General features: G+C 40.7%; 2 protein-coding genes across 2 annotated transcripts in view; both read left to right on the top strand.

The window, feature by feature from the left end:
* Positions 1-11,283, top strand: part of LOC143430437 (zinc finger protein Elbow) — a 219,128-nt gene extending 207,845 nt beyond the window's left edge. The window contains exons 2-3 of the mRNA XM_076906737.1: positions 4,936-4,998; positions 9,862-11,283. Coding sequence (XP_076762852.1) covers positions 4,936-4,998; positions 9,862-11,283 — 1,485 coding nt within the window. The remainder of the gene's footprint in view (positions 1-4,935; positions 4,999-9,861) is intronic.
* A 6,537-nt stretch (positions 11,284-17,820) lies between these two features.
* The window catches only part of LOC143430455 (E3 ubiquitin-protein ligase MIB1-like), a 55,679-nt gene continuing 52,967 nt past the window's right edge, over positions 17,821-20,532 (top strand). Inside the window, exons 1-5 of the mRNA XM_076906761.1 lie at positions 17,821-17,967; positions 18,858-19,205; positions 19,285-19,485; positions 19,639-19,758; positions 19,868-20,197. Coding sequence (XP_076762876.1) covers positions 17,866-17,967; positions 18,858-19,205; positions 19,285-19,485; positions 19,639-19,758; positions 19,868-20,197 — 1,101 coding nt within the window. The 5' untranslated portion in view covers positions 17,821-17,865. The remainder of the gene's footprint in view (positions 17,968-18,857; positions 19,206-19,284; positions 19,486-19,638; positions 19,759-19,867; positions 20,198-20,532) is intronic.

Genomic DNA, 20,532 nt, shown 5'->3' with positions numbered 1-20,532 from the left:
TTCAGACAATATTTGCGCAACGCAATTGTTAACAATCTGAAATCCTCGCGCGTTTTATTCTGTAATATAACGTAACGCTCCTCTGATTTATCGCTGGTATTAACATAAATCATTTATCATGGTATATCGTGCCCGTTGGAATATAATGTTCGTCGAGTGCGCATCCTGTTGATGCAATGTTACGCACACTCGCATAAATCACTCAACACGTGGCTGAAGCGTCGATCAGGCTATCTAATTGGGTTACACGCGTCGTTCAACAATCGCCAATGTCGAATCTCTCGTTTCGTATTTACAAACAACGACATCTTCAGCCGCCATTTATCACTCTCCGTATTAAACGTCTTCGACGAGACGATTCTTCGCGTAAAACGCTCTGAGACGCGTCCATTTAATCGACTGGCGTTCGTTAATAATAAAATTCGTAAATACAGACGATTACTAACTTCACTCGTCGAAATGCGGCTCGAAATACCAAGAAACGATCCAGTTGACAGATCCACGGCGATTTAGCCTCGCGTTTTCATCCCAGCCAGAGCCACTGGCTGCTCGTCTTATTTCTGCTTCGTAGATGGGACCCAGAGTGGTTGTTAAATACGAGCAGTTTCCACGGAAGAGCATTAGCGGCGTTATTAGCGCTAGTTAGAGGATACGGTTTGGTGAGAGATGAGAGAGCTGTATAATTATCCGTGTCCTACCCTCTGTCTATGAGGACGAGGACACGTTTACGTGGCGCCAACTGATGCCACCCACCACTCAAACTCGCGATACACCACGATTAATCATCTCAAACTCACCTTTTCCATTCTCTTTTCGCGACAATTTAATATTGAGACGACAAGAACAATTTTGTTTGCGCCAGTTTTCCCTGAAACGCGAATTCTCGAGTAATAAAGCAGCCCAAGTAGAGACATCTCGCGTGCACCAGCGTCGTTCTTCGCCATAAAAGACGAGGAACCATTAAAGGGGTGCGTAAAAACGGGTATGCAAATTTGGCGTTCCTGTAATACCTGTTAATATCTATATTTACGTGGCGGCTGTCTTCAGAGTGGTTCACGGAAAGAAGAGCCGCTGTAGAAATCGGAATCGACGTGACAGATCGAATGAACTCGCCTAATAACGCGCGATTTCGCGATCAATACGAATTATGTAAATCGAGCTGGCAGCCGTATAATTCCTGCGACCAGCAATGAAGGGAAGCAACACTCGAATTTCCATGAAACAATTGATATGCATTTCGCGAGCGCCGTCCACCGTCCGCCAACATACACCACCGCCATTACCACCTCAATCTATTTCACCAGAATTCATTAATCGCCAACAGTATGCGCTCGATCCGCAGTTACGCGTGCATTTAAAACATATCTGCTGGTAAATTTATCTGGCGAATGGTCTGCTGCGCGTACACGTGTCGTTTTCGTTCCCCGCGATGGACGAAGGAACGATCTCCACGATTTTTTCATAGAAATCGCGTATTCGTCACGCGAGTCGATTAGAAATAAATTTCTAACGTTGATCAACGCACCTTGCTCGCAGGTAGCGCGACGATTTGGGACCTGAGAACGTCCATTTTCACTGCAATGTGCTTCGAGCGAGTTCAGGACGAGATTAGCAGCAGAGAATTAGATTTTACAGCGGAGTTGTAAGCCAAGGAATCGTCGATCTCCACGATTTTTCATAGAAATCGCGTATTCGTCACGCGAGTCGATTAGAAATAAATTTCTAACGTTGATCAACGCACCTTGCTCGCAGGTAGCGCGACGATTTGGGACCTGAGAACGTCCATTTTCACTGCAATGTGCTTCGAGCGAGTTTAGGACGAGATTAACAGCAGAGAATTAGTTTTTACAGCGGAGTTGTAAGCCAAGGAATCGTTCGAGGGTCTGCTGTAAGTTATATTGCTTAATTACCTGTCTTCGCGTTCGTCTTTCACGGACAATCGGGGCCATTTGACCGTGGCCACTGGCAGTCGTCGCTGTGGCCAACAGTTGACAAGCTATACCTGCGTCCACTTTCGCAGAATGAAGTTTTACGACAGCCTTTTCCGTGGGAAAAGCTACGAGACAAAAGCTGTTTCTTCTATTTCTTCTAATGGTTTAATAACAGCTCGCTGGGGGCAGAAATTCAGTGTCGCGAAGGTCTCGTGATTGAAACGAATATCTGGTGTGTGTGTTTGGAAATATCGTAATCACGCGAGACGGATTACCTGCTGACTTTTAGAGCGGTTCGAAATGATCGTAAATCTTGCTGTTCGCTCGCGAGCGTTCCTGTTGCAATTAAATTAATTCAGCTGAAGCTATGTGGTGTGCAATTATCGTGGTTTAATAAACGCCATGGCAAAGAATAATCTTTGACAAGAATTCTGGTTAAATAATAATCGTGACAATTCTTTCTTTGCGGCTTAGATCAGAGGCGAGTTATTCACTTTGCAATTAATCACTGACGCATGTAATTGAGTTGCACAACGATGCAAAGTAGCAGGAAATTGAACGATAACTCGTATAATTTTTCCTTCGTTTCTCTCTCTCTTTTCTGCGTCACTAATGACACCCACAAGGCGGTTGTTAGACTATAAATAACAGACGGAAGGAAAAAGAAACGTCAGCTAAACAAACAGGCTGTAAAACGAGCGTCCTTTAATGCGTTCGTTGAAAATGTGAAAGCAGATAAGATAGAGCAACGAATATCCAGGAGGCACGTTCTACCTTTAATTGTACATTTTATGGCGCGCCATGGAAAGGTAGCGTGTGAGATTCCTTTGGTTCCCTCATAATCTCACGAATTTTGCTCAAAACTTAAAATTGTATCGAGAAAATCAAGTCAGTTAACACTATTTAAATCATTCTTTATTGTCCAACAGCAATTGTTATTATTTTTCTTCCTTTTCAATCTCGTTATCGACGTCTTTAAATCGTGATATCGAGAAATGTGACGTTTATCTAAAAGAAAGACTCTAAATTCGTAGTAAAAATGAAAAAAAAAATCTTTGGTGCGTTAACACTCTGACGCAAATGACGGTTATAGCCGTCGTAAGTTTTTTGGGGAAAAATTGATAATTTTCAGTGCGAAACGTACAACTTACACTGGATTTCTTCGTAAAGGATTGAAAACAAAAAAAGAAATGTGTTTCTGAGAGCGATCGCATGGCCAGAAATGTGCGTCAGAAGCGTTCGCGCGCGTGGAAGTTGGAAGAGAGTGGAAAGGAACGCTTGGAGCGGGTAGCACGCTGTTGTAGGAGGTGGTAAGCGAGGAGGCAGCGTAGAATAAAGCTGGCTGCGCGGGGTGGAAGTCGTGGGGGCACCTTGCACAAGTTGACACGTCGTTGGTCGGGTCGCTTGCACCAGGCAAAGGGTCGGCGCAGCGCGAACCGACAATGACCACCGTGTCGCGAACGCCACCGTTCCCGCCGCCACCATCGTCACCGCCACCGCCAACACCGCCGTCACCTTCGTCTCTTTCGTTCGCATTGGCTGGTCCCGTCCCACTTCCTGTTAACGCTCCGTCCTCGTCGCGCTGATGCACCGCTCGCCAAGATGGGGAAAGCTGCGATCCTTTGGGGCTAGCGATGGCTTGGAACTCGAATCGAAGTTACTCTTTCGAACGCTGCCATTCTTTGCGTCAAAGTTTAGCTTTAATTCCTCTTTCTTCAATATAAATGGTAGGAGAGATTATTTATTAATTTTGTGAATCCTTGTGTTTACGCTAGATGCTTTAATTCTTCTTAAAGTTAATATCAGTGACCATCCACTGCCTCCAACCAATTTAAAAAACCTCTAAATCTCAAGAGAAGCGAGCACCACTAAATTCAAACATCTCAAGCGACTCCCAAAGCCAAATTCAAACCTTCAAATTTCCCTTTTGATCCATAAAACAGTACAAATCGAATCTAAATAAAACCTAGAGATCTTCACAAGCAAAACGAAGCTACAAGTGCCACTTAATTCAAACATCTCAAGCGACCCCACAAAATTCAAACCTCCAAATCTCCCTTTTGCTTTATAAAACAGTACAAACCGAATCTAAACATCTTCACAAGCGAAAAGAAGCTGATTTTTCCGCGAACGTTACATCCATCGCTAGAGAATCGAAGGGGTAGCTCATGCGCTCGAAAGTAGGGGACGTACACGTTCAAATCTTCCTTTTGCTTTATAAAACAGTACAACTCGAATCTAAATTGAATCCGTGGATCTTCACAAGCGAAACGAAGCTGATACTTCCAAAAATCGACTAAAACAGTACAACTCGAATCTAAATTGAATCCATGGATCTTCACAAGCGAGACGAAGCTCAAATCTTCCTTTTGCTTTATAAAACAGTACAAATCGAATCCAAATAGAATCCATGGATCCTCGAAAGCCAAAGGAAGCTGGTTTTTCCGCGAACGTTACATCCATCGCTAGAGAATCGAAGGGGTAGCCCGCGCGCTCGAAAGTAGGGGACGTACATACCGACAGAGCGACGAAGGGGTGAGCTTCAGAAGGGTCGCGCAGCGTGGCAGGATTCGTCAGCTGAACGTTCGTCGATAGAGTGCGCTGGTGGGAGTAACGGGGAGGCTCTGTTCAGGAACAGTACGCGATCGGAGTCAGTCGCTATTCGGAGCCGCTCGTGGCAAGTGGATGTCGACGATCGTGTGCTGTTTCTGTTCTACGTGCCACGACTTTGCGTCGTCCTCTCTGTGTGCTGTGTGCCAGCTGCGACCAGAACGAAGCAGAGTGACGCAGGCTGCGAAACACGCAGCCCAAATGGCTTCGTACACGCGATCTCTCGTTGTGTCACCCACACGGATATAAAGAAGAAGAAATTGTCTACGACAGTGCGACTCAAAGAGGAATCCTCTCGCGTGAAATAACGCCAGTCCTGCGTGGACTGTCGCGAGTGCTCACAGTGTTACCAGTGAACGGTTGTGGACAGAACGAGGGCGAACATTTACTTAAAATGCTGACTTCCAGCGCGAATCAGTACCTCCGTCCGGAATACCTTACGCCTCTGCCTACTACGGTTAGTGTCGTGTCTCTCTGTTACTTCGTTCACCACTTTCTTCTCTCATTTATCATCCATCTCTCTCACTCTCTCTTTCTCTTCTGGTGTGTGCTTGGAATATAAACAATCGAGAGGTATTTCGTAAACGTTCTCTGCGCTCGACGCGACTTTCAACGCGACGCGAGGCCAGTTGGTAATTCGCGAGTTACTTATTTACACGTTTGGGAGTCAATTCTCGATCGAAACGTAAGCGTTTGGTCGATTTTCGAGAGGTTAGTAGACGAAATCTTCGTGGAGAAGTGAGAAAGTTAGTCGAACGCGTCGAAGGGCACAGCAGTCGAACGCGCGAGGAATCAGCCGCGAACGGACGCGACGCGACTGGAGAACATCCGCGACGACGCAACCCCCAGTTTAACGGCTCGTAATTAAGTCGATAGGGAACGAATGCAATGCGAAGGACGCCTGATTCGACGGCTCGTTAATCTCCTCTGTCGACTCTTCCGTTAACTTCGACTGCTGTAAACTGTTTCGAGGACAGTGAGTGCTGACAAAGTTCTCCGTTTTCGACGGTCGTTGATTTACGATCGAGTCCTCTGCGCCTCGAAACTTCCTCTTTCTCGATGTATCAACTTTGCGACTGAAAGTTTTCTTTTAAGGAAGTAAAAAAAATAGAAACGAACGCGTTTGGTTATTGGATTTGATCTTCTTCTACTTTCGCGTGTTGCAATTATACGATTAGAGATTAATGACCTGTAATGGAGCTCGCGACGAGTCTCGAAACAGATGATTCGTTGAGGGCATCGCTCGTTTTCTTTTAAAGAAGTAATCTGGTTCAATAGTAATAGATAAAAGTAGAAACGAACGCAACTTCGTCCACTTCTTCTTTCTCACATATATCAACTTTGCAACTGAAAGTTTTTTTTTTTTAAGAAGTAAAAAAAATAGGAACGAACGCGTTCGTTTGTTGAATTCGATTTTCTTCTACTTTCGCGTGTTGTAATTATACGATTAGAGATTAATGACCTCGTGACGAGTCTCGAAACAGATGATTCGTGCATCACACGGTGCACTCGAGAGAGTGCATGGCGAAGAGCATGCGTATCACGTTTCAATTGGTATCACGGGTATAAAGCAACAAGTAATTGGCACCACGGTGTGTGCTAGCCGAATAATGTGCCAGTTCGTGACCGCGTTCAACGTGTTCCTCGAGGAAACTTTTACAGCGACGCGGAAAGAGATCGGCGGCGGTGGCGTCACTCAGTCGAGCGATGCCCATTTCTTCGATAGAGAAGCCCCAAAGGGCGAGATGAAGGCCTCGTTTTACTTTGCCAATCGTTTCTTTAAAGATATTCTGTTTTTATTTAGTAGTTCTAGCTCTTTGGGTCATTTTAAGAGAGTATTTTCTGATTTTTATTTGATACTTCGTGCTCTTTGGGCCATTTTCTTCGAAGCATCTTGACTTGTGTTTGTAAAAAACTTGTAACCTCCTTGTTTCTTACATAATTGGAAAACTTCGTGCTCTTTGAGTGATTTTAAAGGGCCATTTTCTCTGAAGGATCTTGACTTGTGTTTGTAAAAAAATTGTAACTCGTTTGCTTCTTACAAAATTTGAAAACTTCGTGCTCTTTGAGTCATTTTAAATTCTAAAGGATCTTGACTTGAGTTTGCAAAAAATCGTAACTAATTCGTTTCTTACAAAATTTGAACTAGTTCAGTTTAAAGTGCACACTTAAAACTAAACGACAGTGTTCTATTTTTATTTGACACTTCAAATGGCAGCTCTTTCCGGCATTTTCTAAAGGATCTTGACTTTTGTTTGTAAAAAATTGTAGCTCGTTTGTTTCTTGCAAAATTTGAATTAGTTCAGTTCGAAGCGATTCAACGAGAGGCACGTTTAAAAATAAAACGAATGCATTTGAGAATAGAAAGGTTTCTCTGAACGAGCGCAGATCTGAAACGGATGAATAATGCTCTCAGCCTGGGTCGTTAGTTAATGCCTCATTTTACCGCATAGCTTGCTTAATTTACATCTACGCGAGTTAACTCGTTAATGTGTCATTTGTCGGGTGAATTGAACGGTATATATCTGCGTCCAGATGTCTGTCTTAGAATGCCAGGGAAAGGCAACAGTTTGAGCATCGACACACCGCGGTATGTATCCGATAAACGAATCATTAAACTCGATAACGATCAATCTCAGTTGAGATCAGTGAAAAAAAAGCCCACGGTCATCGTTTATTTATTCTTGCCACGGTGAATTTAACGTTCGATCGCGATTTAAATGACGTCGCAACCAAGTGACCCTTTGCACTTTGATTTCCTTTCTGAGAGCACGTTCGAATTGATTAATAATTACAGGAATTGAGCTTGTTCTGTCATTAATTATTGAGAACTTCAGCGTTTCTCTGAAGTTTTCTACTGTCACATTTAAAGCAACAAACGCAAGAGGTTAAGAAACATTATCGCATAATATTCACTCTTTTACATATTTATAGAAACCGATGCAACCCTTTCTACTAAACCAAAGACTCTTTCATCTTCTCACATATAGCTTTTTACTGCTACATTTAAAGTAATAAGTGCAAGAGATTAAGAAACATCACTATTGCATAATATTTACTCTTTTACATATACACAAAATCCAATGCAACCCTTTCTACAAAACTTAGACTCTTTCATCCCCTCATACTTGAAATATCTCACTCAATTACATTCTACACTGCATAATCTACTTAAATTCTTCATATAAACGCAGAAATCTATTTTCTACTGCATTATCCAAAGCAACAAGTGCAAAAGATTAAGAAACATTACTATTGCATAATATTCACTCTTTTATATACACACAAAACCCAACGCAACCCTTTCCATTAATCCAGAGATTCTTTCATCCCCTCATACTTGAAATATCTCACTCAATTGCATTCTATATTGCATAATTTACTTAAATTCTTCACATAATCGCAGAAACTTATCCACATAGGGTGCAGAATAAAGAAATGGCTATAAAAATGACAGAAGATAAAACAGGACATTTTCTAACCGTACCAAGACACTTTTTTAATTATCAAAAGTCCTCGAAACCCATCGTAAACTATCGTCAACAACAAGAACCCCTCTGGTCACACGCTTTTACATATACACAAAACCCAAAGCAACCCTTTTCACTAAACCAAAGACTTCTTCATCCCCTCACATTAGAAATTATATTCTACACTGCATAATCTACTTAAATTCTTCATATAAACGCAGAAACTTATTTATATAGGGTGTAGAGTAAAGAGATGGCTATAGAAGTGGAGGAACATAAGACAATTGTTGAGAACATAAGACATCGTTAGACAATTGTTTAATTTTTAAACGTCCTCGAAACAACCCCCTCGACTCTCGGTTATTCCGTTAACCAGCGACGGTCGCGATTAACATATACCTTTAATCGTAACGCCATAATGGTCGCGCGATTCACGGCATTAATATCTGTCCGCGTCGCGCCATTAGCGCTGGGAACCGTAAACGGCGCTGGTTTAGCCGCTTGATACGCGTTGCGTTTTAATTACAGACGAACATCTGTTCGATGGACGTATCAACCGTGAGAAATATCGTTCCTCCGTACACTCGACACGCTAATTATACTTGGCCGCATCATCATCCTAGCCGGATGGTGCCCTCCTCATCGCGAGCCGCGCGCACCTCTGTCTGGCGCCAACGCTAAATTCCCGCGGCCGTTCTCCACCGCTAATTACGTCTACCACGGGGACTACTTATTAATTGGCCGCGATCCTCACCGCAAACAACTATCTCCGTCCTCTCGTTCTTTTAACAGCTTGATCGACAACGAACACGGCTCGTGAATAACTGTCCAGCCATCGTCGACTCTTTAAATTGCGTTTACAGTAGTCGGGTCGGTTCTGTTAATTATTAGTGGTAATTGGCACGCGTTCACGAATTCTAGGGTGGTGCGATGGTTTTGCGTGTGCTTTGAATTTGGTTTATTCAGGTTTAGTGAGACGATTTGAAGTTTAGTGGGTTTATTTGGTTGATGGTTTAGAAGTAGATGAGATTTTTTGGAGTTATTGGTCCATTTAGTTTGTTCTAGAAATTAGTTATGGTATTTTATGTATTGTATGTGCATTGAATTTGGTTTATTCAAGTTTAGTAAGAAGATTTGAAGCTTAATATTTTTATTTAGTATTGTTGTTGTCAATAAGTTTAGAAGTAGATGAGATTTTTTGGATGTATTGATCCACTTAATTATTTTTAAAAATTAGTGATGGTATTTTATACGCATTGAATTTTATTTATTCAGATTTGCTAAGAAATTCTGAAGTTTAATATTTTTATTTAGTATTGATTAAGAATTAAGTATTGATACAGATGATGAGATTCTTTGGATTTATTGGTCCATCTAGTTATCTCTAGAAATTAGTGATGGTATTTAGAAATTAGTGATGGTATTGTATGTATTATGTGTGCATTGAATTTGGTTTATTCAGGCTTGCAAAAAAATTCTTAGGAGTTTAATATTTTTATTTAGTATTGATGAAGATGATGAGATTCTTTGGTTTTATTGGTCCATTTAATTATTTCTAGAAATTAGTAATGGTAGTATTGTATATATTATATGTGCATTGAATTTGGTTTATTCAAATTTACTAAGAAGCTTTGAAGTTTAATATTTTTATTTAGTATTCTTATTGTCAATAAATTTAGAAGTAGACAAAATTCTTTGGATATATTGGTCCATCTAGTTATGTCTAAAAATTATGAATTCTCTATTTATTTCCAAACGAACAATGTTCAACAACATAGCCAAGAAAATGTTGAACGCCATGCTGCAGCAGGATTTACCTCTCCCAATTCACACGTACCTTTCACTTTCAGTTGGACGCGAAGAAGAGCCCTCTCGCCCTGCTCGCGCAGACCTGCAGTCAAATAGGGGCCGACACGCCGTCCAATAAATCTCTGCTGGGCTCGTTGGACAAGAGCAGCGGCAAATCGTCGAAGAGCGGGGAGCAGTCTCGCGAGAAATCCTCGCCAGCGATCAGCACGACCTCTGCGGAGCCTAGCAAGACCAATTTCAAGCCGTACGAGTCGTGTCTGGGCCGCGAGAAAGCGTCCAGCCCTGACGAGCAACGCTCAGCCTCTAGTCACTCAGCATCAGGTCGTTCCAGGACACCAGGTAGCAACAGCAAGCGTTGCTCCAGCAACCAAAGCGCCTCTTCCACTCGAGCCACGACTCCTCAAGGCAGGAAGACAGCGACACCAAACGGCGACGCTGTCCAAAGGGAGTCGCCAGCCTCGAGAACCTCCACAGCGAACCTCTCTCAACACGAGCCATCGTCGAACAGCTCGCAACCAGCCGTGGTCAGCAGTCCATCCTTACAATCGAAGCCTTCTTACAGCCCAGCTGGGGTCCTCGCGATGACAGACCCGTCCATCAAGGACCTACCCTTAGGAACCTTCAAACCAGGAGTCAGTTTAGCCTCATCCAGCTCCAGCTACTTGGGCTACAGCCCTCAACTACCCATCGACGTGATGGCTAGCTCTTTGGTCTCTCATCAACAAGCAGCACTGAAGAACAGTCTAGTTGCAGGGAACCCTTATCTCAGTTACGCAAGATTAAAAAGCTCCTCTGGACCAGACACTTTGATGCCAGTCTGCAGAGACCCTTATTGCACTGGCTGCCAACTGAATTCTCATTTGTTAGCCAGTTCCGCGAGCGCAGCAGTCGCGAATGGCAAGCTAGCCAGTGGCACTTCGAATTCCAGTAGTTCCTGTCCAGCTGGCTGCGCTCAATGCGATCACAAACCTGGTACCAATGCTTATGGGGCACTTGGAGTAGCTGCGTACGCTCACGCACAGTTGGCAGCTCTCGCAGCTGCCTCTCAGCTTCCTTACGTCTGCAATTGGATCGCTGGAGACACTGCTTACTGTGGCAAAAGGTTCTCCACGTCTGACGAACTGCTGCAGCATCTCAGAAGTCACACAAGCGTGTCTGCTAACGCTGGAACCACTGACCCATCGACAGCTGCGTTGTCCTTGCTGTCACCCACTGTTGGACTGCCACCAACGCATCCTCTGTTCTCCAGGACGTATCCTACGCCTCCTCTTAGTCCTTTAGCGACTGCTCGTTATCATCCTTATGGAAAACCGTCGCCATTGTTACCGCCATCTCTGTCGTCGTTGGGTCTGCCACTTCCACCGCCACATCCACACTCGCCAGCTGGTTTACCACCGTATTTCTCCCCATATTCGCTGTATGGAGCGCCTCGTTTGGGTGCTGCGTCTGGGTTGCCTCAATGAGGACTCAATGGTTGAAGAATGTCAGCTGTTTAACTGTGATCCATGTGCGAGTTTAAGAGAAACGTTCGTCAGGGTGGCTGAGCTTCTTTGGCCACCCTCGAACCCAACCGTTTCAGCGTTTGGTTGTTTTAGAAGACTTGACTGTCCTTGGATTTAGTTCTCGTGGCACAATTTGTTCTATGTTTGGTTATTTATTGCTCTTTCGATGCTCGAAGCTCGTTTTTAGGCTCTTTTGTAACCTGAGACTGGTAGAATGAGTTTTTTTGGTTCGTTATGAGACTCTGTTTCGAGGAAAGTGAGATCTTCGTTGGTCGAGGTCGACTTTCTTGAAAGTGGAGCGCGAAGCGGACAAATTTGATTCTACGTATTTTGTTTTAAAAACGAGTGGCGAGAGTAGTCGAAGAGCGTCGCTTGGTCGCCATCTGTCTCCACGTTTTTCTTTCCTTTCTCGTTTCGTTCTCGAGCCCAGTCGCGTACGATGTAGGCATTGTGATTTGTCGAAATTCGACCGGAATTCGAGAAGCTGAGGTCGCCACGCTTTGGTAGCGAGCGTGTCGGATGGGTTGCAATTGTTACAGCGTACCAATCGTTTAAACTGTGATTCCTGTGCGCGAGGAAGTAACGAAGCGTGCTGCGAACGGGAGCAAATCTGAGAACAAACTGTGTGCCTGAAAGAACCATTTTAATGTCCGCTGGATTCTCGCGGCTAATCAAATTGTCGACGCGCGTTTCAAAATCTCCACCCCCGGTGTTCGATCTTAGCGTCCGCGTGCGACGCTGAGAATTATCAGTCCTCGATGGAGAACGCTTCGTTCGTTGAAATTAGACACGCAAGCTCGAAACAACAGTCTGATCGAAGCTTGGAAAAATTTCTCGTTTGAAAAGAAAGCCTGTTTCGCTGAAAAGTCTCTCTTTTGATCTGAAAATGTCAGACGGTGCGTGAGAATTTCTCTGTTCGCCACGTAGCTCGAATATTCCAACGCGAAGCTTTCCATTGTCGCGCGATTCCCTCCTACGTGTTACGCTGTCGATGAATTCGACACGTTGTTCATCTCTCGATTGAAAATCATCTCCCCCAAACGCGCGTGCGAGAGAAACGTTCGCCTGATTCTCGAGAAACGAGTGCCACACACGGGTAGAAGAAAAGTGTAAAAGAAAAAAAAAAAGAAAACCAATGTTCAACTGTGATCTTCGAGTGAGAAAGATATTAAATGTGTGCGTGAGTGGGATTACTGCTCAGTTTTAGTGTATGAGTGATTCTAGAGTTGGACAGACGCGCGCGATCGATCGATCCGTCTCGAAGCGGTTGAGCATCGAACGTTTCAGTCGACTCGTCGGTAAGGTAGGCCACGTCTCGCGGTTAAGTCTCGTTCGAGGTCGGTTCTCGCTTCGAGGGTAGTACAAAACACGTTTGTAACGACAGAGGAGCCCTCCTGACTGTTCGTGTGCCACTTTTTCCCTCGTCGATCGCGTCGTATCCGATTGTACGAAAATAAATTGTAACGAATCAATGTCTAGTATTTATGGATCAATATCTCACCCAGCTAAACCTTTGTTGTAACTACTGTACATTTGTTTATAGCTGCGTAGACGAAAGAGGGAGGGGTTGCGGGTGTTGGAGGAGGTTTAGTGATAATAGACGCGAGTTAAGTCCCCAAGGAATCTCTGGCTAGCTGGCGAATCGATGCGTCTATATTTTTGCGTAACCAAAGTTCTAGTAATCGATCGATAATTTAGTAGCGTTGCGAGGTTCGTGTGTAACGACGTTGTGTACCGAAGAGAAACAAAAATGTATTAGTTGTAAATAGATTTATTTTATTCTACATCGTATATACATAGATATATATATATATATATGTTTACATATATAATAATTATTACTATTATATGGATATTATTAATATTATTTTAATTTTATTAGAAGCAAAGACACGTTCTCTGGAATGTCTGCAGAGATTTTTGGTTATCGAAAACACTGTTGAACGATCCAAATCGATTAGGAAGTTTTTCTATGCCTCCAGTTTCTCATTTTTCTGGCATGCAACTTGAGAGATTCGTGTTGACTTGTTGATTCTGTTGTTGTTGCTCCGCATTGACGTAACGCTGTTTGATATCCTATTGAAGTGAAATATACGAGGACTTATTTCTTAACTGAACAACGAGTTTGTTTATTACTGTTGGGGATGGAAATGATTAAAAACTGTTAATTATAAATCTTTGAAAAAATTTCTTTTCTGCGATTTGGAGGCCAGGTTATTTTTATTAACGAAATTACATTCGAGAGGGTGGATTTTTCATGATGCACAGGGTGTTTTCACAAATTTCTTTTTTATAATTGCAAAATTTAGTTTTGTTGCGTTGTTTAAGTAAAATTCAAGAGGGCGGATGTCTCGCAAGATTTCTCGCAAATTTCTATAATCGCAAAATAAACTTTCGCCACGTTATTTATTAAAATAAATAGAGAATTTTTCAGGATCTTCTCACTTTCCAATTTAAAATTAAAAGATTACATTACTTATTAAAAAAAAAGAGAAGAAGTACCAAAATTGAAGAGAGTGGACTCTTCACAATGCAGAATCTTCTCACAAATTTCTACAATTGCAACATGAACATTTACCACATCATTTATTAAAAAAAAAGAATAGAAATACCAAAATCCAAGAAGATGGACTGCACAATGCAGGATCTTCTCACAAATTTCTTCTCTACAATTAAGAAATTACATTATTCATTAAAAGAAAGAAGAGAAATACCAAAATGGAAGAAAATGGACACTCCACACTGCAAAATCTTCTCACAAACTTCACCAGTAGCGACATAAACATTGACCACATCATTTATTAAAAGAGAAATACCAAAATGCAAGTCTGCATCTTCTCAGAACGACTTTTTTTTACAAATTTCTCTTCTTCAATCCCAAAATTAAACCTTGCTACTTAATTTAAACCAACGGAAGCTCACCAAAACCTACTTTTCGCGATGCAGTAGTCGCACAAAGGTCAGATTGACGGCTGACAATTTTACAGTCGAATGAAAAGGCGGTTTTTTTCCAGACGAGAGCGATCGAGGGGCGAGAGAAAAAAAAGGGAAAACGGAAATGGCCGTAAGTAGGAGCGTTCGAGCGGCTTGGTGTGCGTGTTGCGCCAGTTCGGAGGGTAATCTCGCTTGCCCTTTGAGTGATTTATGGACAGACTGCCGCAGCTCCGTCTACTTCACCTATTCACCTCGTTAGAAAGGATAATGTATTCATGAATGGTCAGATTCGTTCCCCATGCGCGTTGCCATCAACTTCTAAACTCGACTACGCACGAGCACGCGTGCTAACTGGACGGGGCAGTCTTTTAAGTCCGCTTGTTCGACGTAACAGATGCGATTTTTTTTGTTCTCAGAGCTTCGAATATTGTTATTGCTAAATTTTCTTTTTTTTTGTTGAATAAAAGTAGAAGAGAAGGATTGAATCTTGACTTAGAATTATTTATTATTCTCTTGAAAATTCTCTTGCAATTGATGGTTGCTCAGATTGTGTTTCATCTTTTCTGAGCTTGGAAACTTTTTTTTTTTGTTCACAGAGCTTAGAATATTGTTATTGCTAAATTTCCTTTTTTTTGTTGAATGAAGGTAGAAGAAAAGCATTGAATCTTGACTTAGAATTATTTATTATTCTCTTGAAAATTCTCTTGCAATTGATGGTTGCTCAAATTGTGTTTCATTTTTTCTGAGCTTGGAAACTTATTTTTTTTTTTTGTTCACAGAGCTTCGAATATTGTTATTGCTAAATTGTATCAGCTGTACTTTGAGATAAACATATTTTAGATAGATAAAAATTTAATTCAATTCCATATTTATGGTTGCTCAAATTGTGTTTCATTTTTCTAAACTTGGAGGCATTTTTCTTTTGCTCACAGAGCTTCGAATATTATCATTGCAAAGAGAAGAATGGTTTTTTATTACACTTATTTTACATTTTTCACATTTTTTATTTCACTCAACACAGAAAAAGGAACCTGGCGTCGACTATTAAATAATAAATTGTCGTTGAATCATTTCTCTGCATTTAATTATTTCTTTTCTTTCATTTACTTCACATCTTTCACATTTTTTATTTCACTCAGCACAGAAAAAGGAACCTGGTGTCGACTATGAAATAATAAATTGTCTTTGAACCATTTCTCTGCATTAAAAATATCTAAAACGTGTTCGCATCGTCAGAAACGTACAAAAAGTGTTCGAATCGCGATAGATCTCGATCAGAGAAGCCTCCACACGATCGCAGCGCCTCGAACTTGCGCATCCAAAGCTGAATGGAAGCGCTGAAGAAGCAGTCGTCGATCAGATGGTCGTCGTTCCCTTTTTATCGTCGCCCTGGCGGGGGTTGTTTCCTGTCTGTCAGTTTCTGTCGATTAGTCGCGTCCAGTAGCCACCAAGCAACGTCCCATTCTCGAGAGCAATAAAAAGGGGAGGCTCTGGAGGCGAGGCGGGTGGTTGTTTGTCAAGAGCTTCCTTCCGGTGACGCCAAGCGAGAGGACACGGCTTGGCGCCGGTTAACTCGTCGAATTCTTACCAATTTCTCATGCCACGCGTGTGTGAAGTCAAAATAAGAAGATTGAGGCTTGTTCGAGGATACTCGAGTGCCTCTGAAATTAATTAGAACAATTTTTATGATGGAAATTGAGTCATTCTGAGTGAAGCTGGATTTATTATAATTGTAATTAATTAGAAAAATTTTTGCCATGGAAATTGAGTGATTCTGAGTGAAGCAGGATTTATAGAGAAGGCACAGAATTGTAATTTGCATTAATTAAAATTATTCAGCTATCAATTTTTGCATTTAATGTAAAAATGAAAATATGAAAATCGAGTGTCTCTAAAATTAATTATAAAAATTTTTCTGATGAAAATTGAGTGATTTTGTGAGCAGCAGAATTTATAGAGAAGAGACGAGATTATAATTTGCATTAATTTAAATTATTCAGCTATCAATCTCTGTATTTAATGTAAAAATAAAAATATAAAGATCGAGGCTAATCCAAAGAATCTCGAGTGTCTCTAAAATTAATTATAAAAATTTTTCTGATGGAAATTGAGCAATTTTGAGAGCAGCAGAATTTACTGAGAAGACCCAAGAAGGTAATTAGCAAGAAAGAAAATTATCCACTGACCCAATAACTGGTCAAATCAATTTTATATTCAAAAATCAGCAAATTCTAACTAAAAATAGCAAAATATATAATTTCATCGTCTCAATTAGATTAGAACAAGGTCTCAGCAATAATTCCAATCACTTTCAATGCAACGACTCGCAAACACAAAATAAAAACCCAACCCCTTCGATAATAATAATAAATTTCTGTGTCACAATCGTAAGTTCTATATCGAATCAGCAGTCGATATTCCAAACTCTGCTTTTCCAAACTATCTTATCACCTAGAAAACTAAGAACAAACTCAAAAATCGATAAGAGAAGCTACTATGCACTGCACTTTCATTTTATCCACTGCAGAGAAAATAAATTGGCAGTTTGCAGTGATAAAAGACCAGCAGAGATAAAAACGAGCCAACAGTTGGTCATTCATGAAGAATATTCTGCACACTGGGTATATAGAAGCATGGTTAATTAGCATTAATTAAGAAATAATTATCAGTAGTGGTTTACTGATCGACTGATAACGAGAAACTGTCAAAAAGCAGAAATCGTATCAATTGCTATTATATAATTATTAATTAAAGTGTTGTAAATAGTCATTAATTAATCTATTATTCATAATAATTATTTTTAATAATTCATTATTATTTAATTTTTATATATTTAATTAATCAACAGCAACAGTATTCTTCATTGAATAAGCGTTAAGATGATTTATTTAAAAACATTCACTGAAATACCAGCTTTTGCAAATTAATTTTATAAATACTACTCTTTAGTAATTAATAATATAATATAAAAAGTCTATTTTGTATCACTGACAATGATTACAAATTAATATCTCGCGATTACTTATTTTTCTCTAATTTTAAATTTGAATTATTAGTTTTTGTGGACTGGTGGCGCCATCTCTGTGAGAAACGCTGAAACTACTCGCCATTTAGTTCCAAGTTTTCAACGCTAGATGGCGCCACGCATCCAAGTGGCGCTTTTACACTCGATTAGTTCGAACTTTTCAACGCTAGATGGCGCCACGCATCCAAGTAGCGCTTTTACACTCGATTAGTTCGAACTTTTGAACGCTAGATGGCGCCACGCATCCAAGTGGCGCTTTCTTAGTACCAAACTTCCACCACGAGATGGCGCCACTCATACCAAACTCCAGCAATTAAAAATCACCTTTTCAACAATAAACCGAAATGTTTGCAATTTTAATTAATACACAAATATTCTCTAAACCTCAATGAACAATTTCAGACAATTCTCATCGATGTATAACTGAAATAAAGTAGCGAAATAAAATTAATTCGCGAAGGTTGGTATCGCATGTTTTGACATTTGCCCAAAATGGCGGCATTCTTCAGTGTACGTGCGTGGTGAGAGGGTCGGGTTCTCTCTGTTTTCGGTGGTATTCGTCGAGTTCTCGTTGTCAATGAGTTATGGAGGCTGGCGCGAGCACTGGTACACGTACGACGCGGTTTATGATGGAGGGTGTCGGCGCACGTGTGATCCGTGGCCCTGAATGGAAGTGGGGTAAACAGGTTAGTCGAGAAGTTAACCTCTACGCGACATAACTTTGCACCCAATTCCCTCAGAATCCTCCTTTTCTCCTCACTTTTCACCTTAACATTCTCACTTTTATGTCCTCTTTCTTAAACAATACTCAATTTCTCAATTTTCACATTATTTAAAAAATAAATACTTGTTTTGAGGTTATGCGAGGTTCCTTATTTCCCCTTTATTTAATCTTACAAGCACATTATTCACATTTTTATCTCTTTACAGACCAAATATAATGCTTCTAATCATATTAATTATAATTTGATTGCATTTAAGGTTCTACGATTTAATTTTTATATTTCTATTTTTTTTTAGATACTTCTGAGCAATTATTACCGCTCTTTAAGGTTTAATTTATTATCGCAGCTTTCAACGCGGAAGAATTGGACTCAGAACTTTGCGCAGATGTCTTTCGATAGTAAATTAATTATATTCGAGGCTCTTGATGTTTTCTAATTACATTAAACTTAATTTCATAGCATTTATGATCTTACGATTTAATTTTTATATTTCTATTTCATTTTAGCTACTTCTGGGCAATTATTATTCTCTCTTAATGTCTAATTTATTATCGCAGCTTTCAACTTGCAGGGATCGAAGCCAGAACTGTGCGCAGAAGTCTCTCGATAATAAATTAATTATATTCTGCGCTCTTAATATTCTCATTTCTCTTTAAATTCTCATTACGAGTCTAATTGTTCCAAATATTGCGAGATTTCCATTGCTGAAACCTACGATTAACTAATTTTAAGTTTCTTCGAACAATAAAATACAAATATTCATACAATATTTATCATATTTATTAATTTCTAGTATTCATTTCATTAATTTATAAGTTTCGACCTAATCGATTCAATATTTAACTTAATAGGACGGTGGCGAGGGTCACGTAGGCACAGTAAGGAACTTCGAGTCTCCGGAAGAAGTGGTTGTGGTCTGGGACAACGGTACGGCAGCTAACTATCGTTGTTCCGGTGCGTTCGATCTTCGTATCTTGGATTCAGCTCCAACAGGTGTGAAGCACGATGGAACGATGTGCGATACCTGCAGGCAGCAGCCGATTTTTGGCATTCGTTGGAAGTGCGCAGAGTGTGGGAACTACGATCTTTGTTCTATCTGCTATCACGGAGACAAACACCATTTGAGACACAGATTCTATCGCATAGCAACGCCAGGAAGCGAGAGAGTTCTGTTAGAACCCAGACGCAAGAGTAAAAAGGTGTTAATTATTGCTGATTGTTGTTGTTACTGCTGTGACGATGTCAGACTTTGTTTACGGTTCGTTTATTACATATTAGATCGCTATTCGTGGGATATTTCCTGGTGCGAGGGTTGTGAGAGGTGTCGACTGGCAATGGGAAGACCAAGACGGAGGAAACGGTCGAAGAGGCAAAGTGAACGAAGTGCAAGACTGGTCTGCAGCTAGTCCACGGTCAGCAGCTTACGTTATTTGGGAAAATGGTGCCAAAAACTTGTATCGTGTTGGCTTCGAAGGAATGGTAAGTTCACAAACCAAATTATTCCTTTCGTTAACAATTACTCGCTATAAATCTGTCCATAATCTTCCTTTTATAGCGATACTATAAATCTGCAGTTCGATATTGCTGTACAAGCTTCAAAAATTAATTAAAATTCATTTCTTTATATTTTAGGCGGATTTAAAAGTAGTTAACGATGCCAAGGGTCAAACAGTTTACAGAGACCATTTGCCATTATTGGGCGAGCAGGGACCAGGTCGTACTGGTCCACACGGCTTGCAAATTGGAGATCAGGTAACATAATTACTGAAAGAAATAGAATAAAAGCTTGCGAGTGGATGAAATATTTAAATAACAATTACTTTCAGTCATACGATGCTTAAAAAAATTGTTTCTTTCATAGGTGAATGTTGATTTGGAGTTAGAAATTGTGCAGTCGTTGCAACATGGGCACGGAGGCTGGACCGATGGCATGTTCGAGTGCCTTGGCACCACAGGAACAGTCGTTGGCATTGACGAAGACCATGACATAGTCGTTTCGTATCCAAGTGGCAACCGATGGACCTTCAATCCTGCTGTGTTAACTAAAGTGCAGATATCAGTACCGGTCACCAGCTCCAACTCTGACAATCAAACGTTCGCTGTTGGGGACTTGGTGCAGATATGCAACGATCTAGAAAAGATTAAACTGCTTCAACGAGGCCACGGAGAGTGGGCTGAGGCTATGGCACCGGTACGTTACTTAAAATAATCAATTGATCTTAAATATAGCTGAATATTCATTATCGAAGCTGTGGTATTTTGATTATTCTTATAAACAGTGCTCGAATAACTTAATTACATTATAAGACAATTTTTTGCTCTGAAAAATTGTTAGAATAATCATAATAATTAAAATAAAATTGTAGGAATGCTAATAATTCAAATATATAAATATATAATTCTTATATATTTTTTTTATTTATAATAAATATTCAAATATTACATTCTATGCGCACTGTTTGAATATTTGAATTGCAATCGATGCTTCGATAATCGAACTCTCGATATTCTATTCACGATCGATTG

This window comes from Xylocopa sonorina, chromosome 14 (assembly GCF_050948175.1).
Source record: "Xylocopa sonorina isolate GNS202 chromosome 14, iyXylSono1_principal, whole genome shotgun sequence".
Lineage (NCBI taxonomy): Eukaryota > Metazoa > Arthropoda > Insecta > Hymenoptera > Apidae > Xylocopa > Xylocopa sonorina.
Note: the sequence above shows the minus strand (reverse complement) of the source record. Positions and strands in the feature narration are given on the sequence as shown.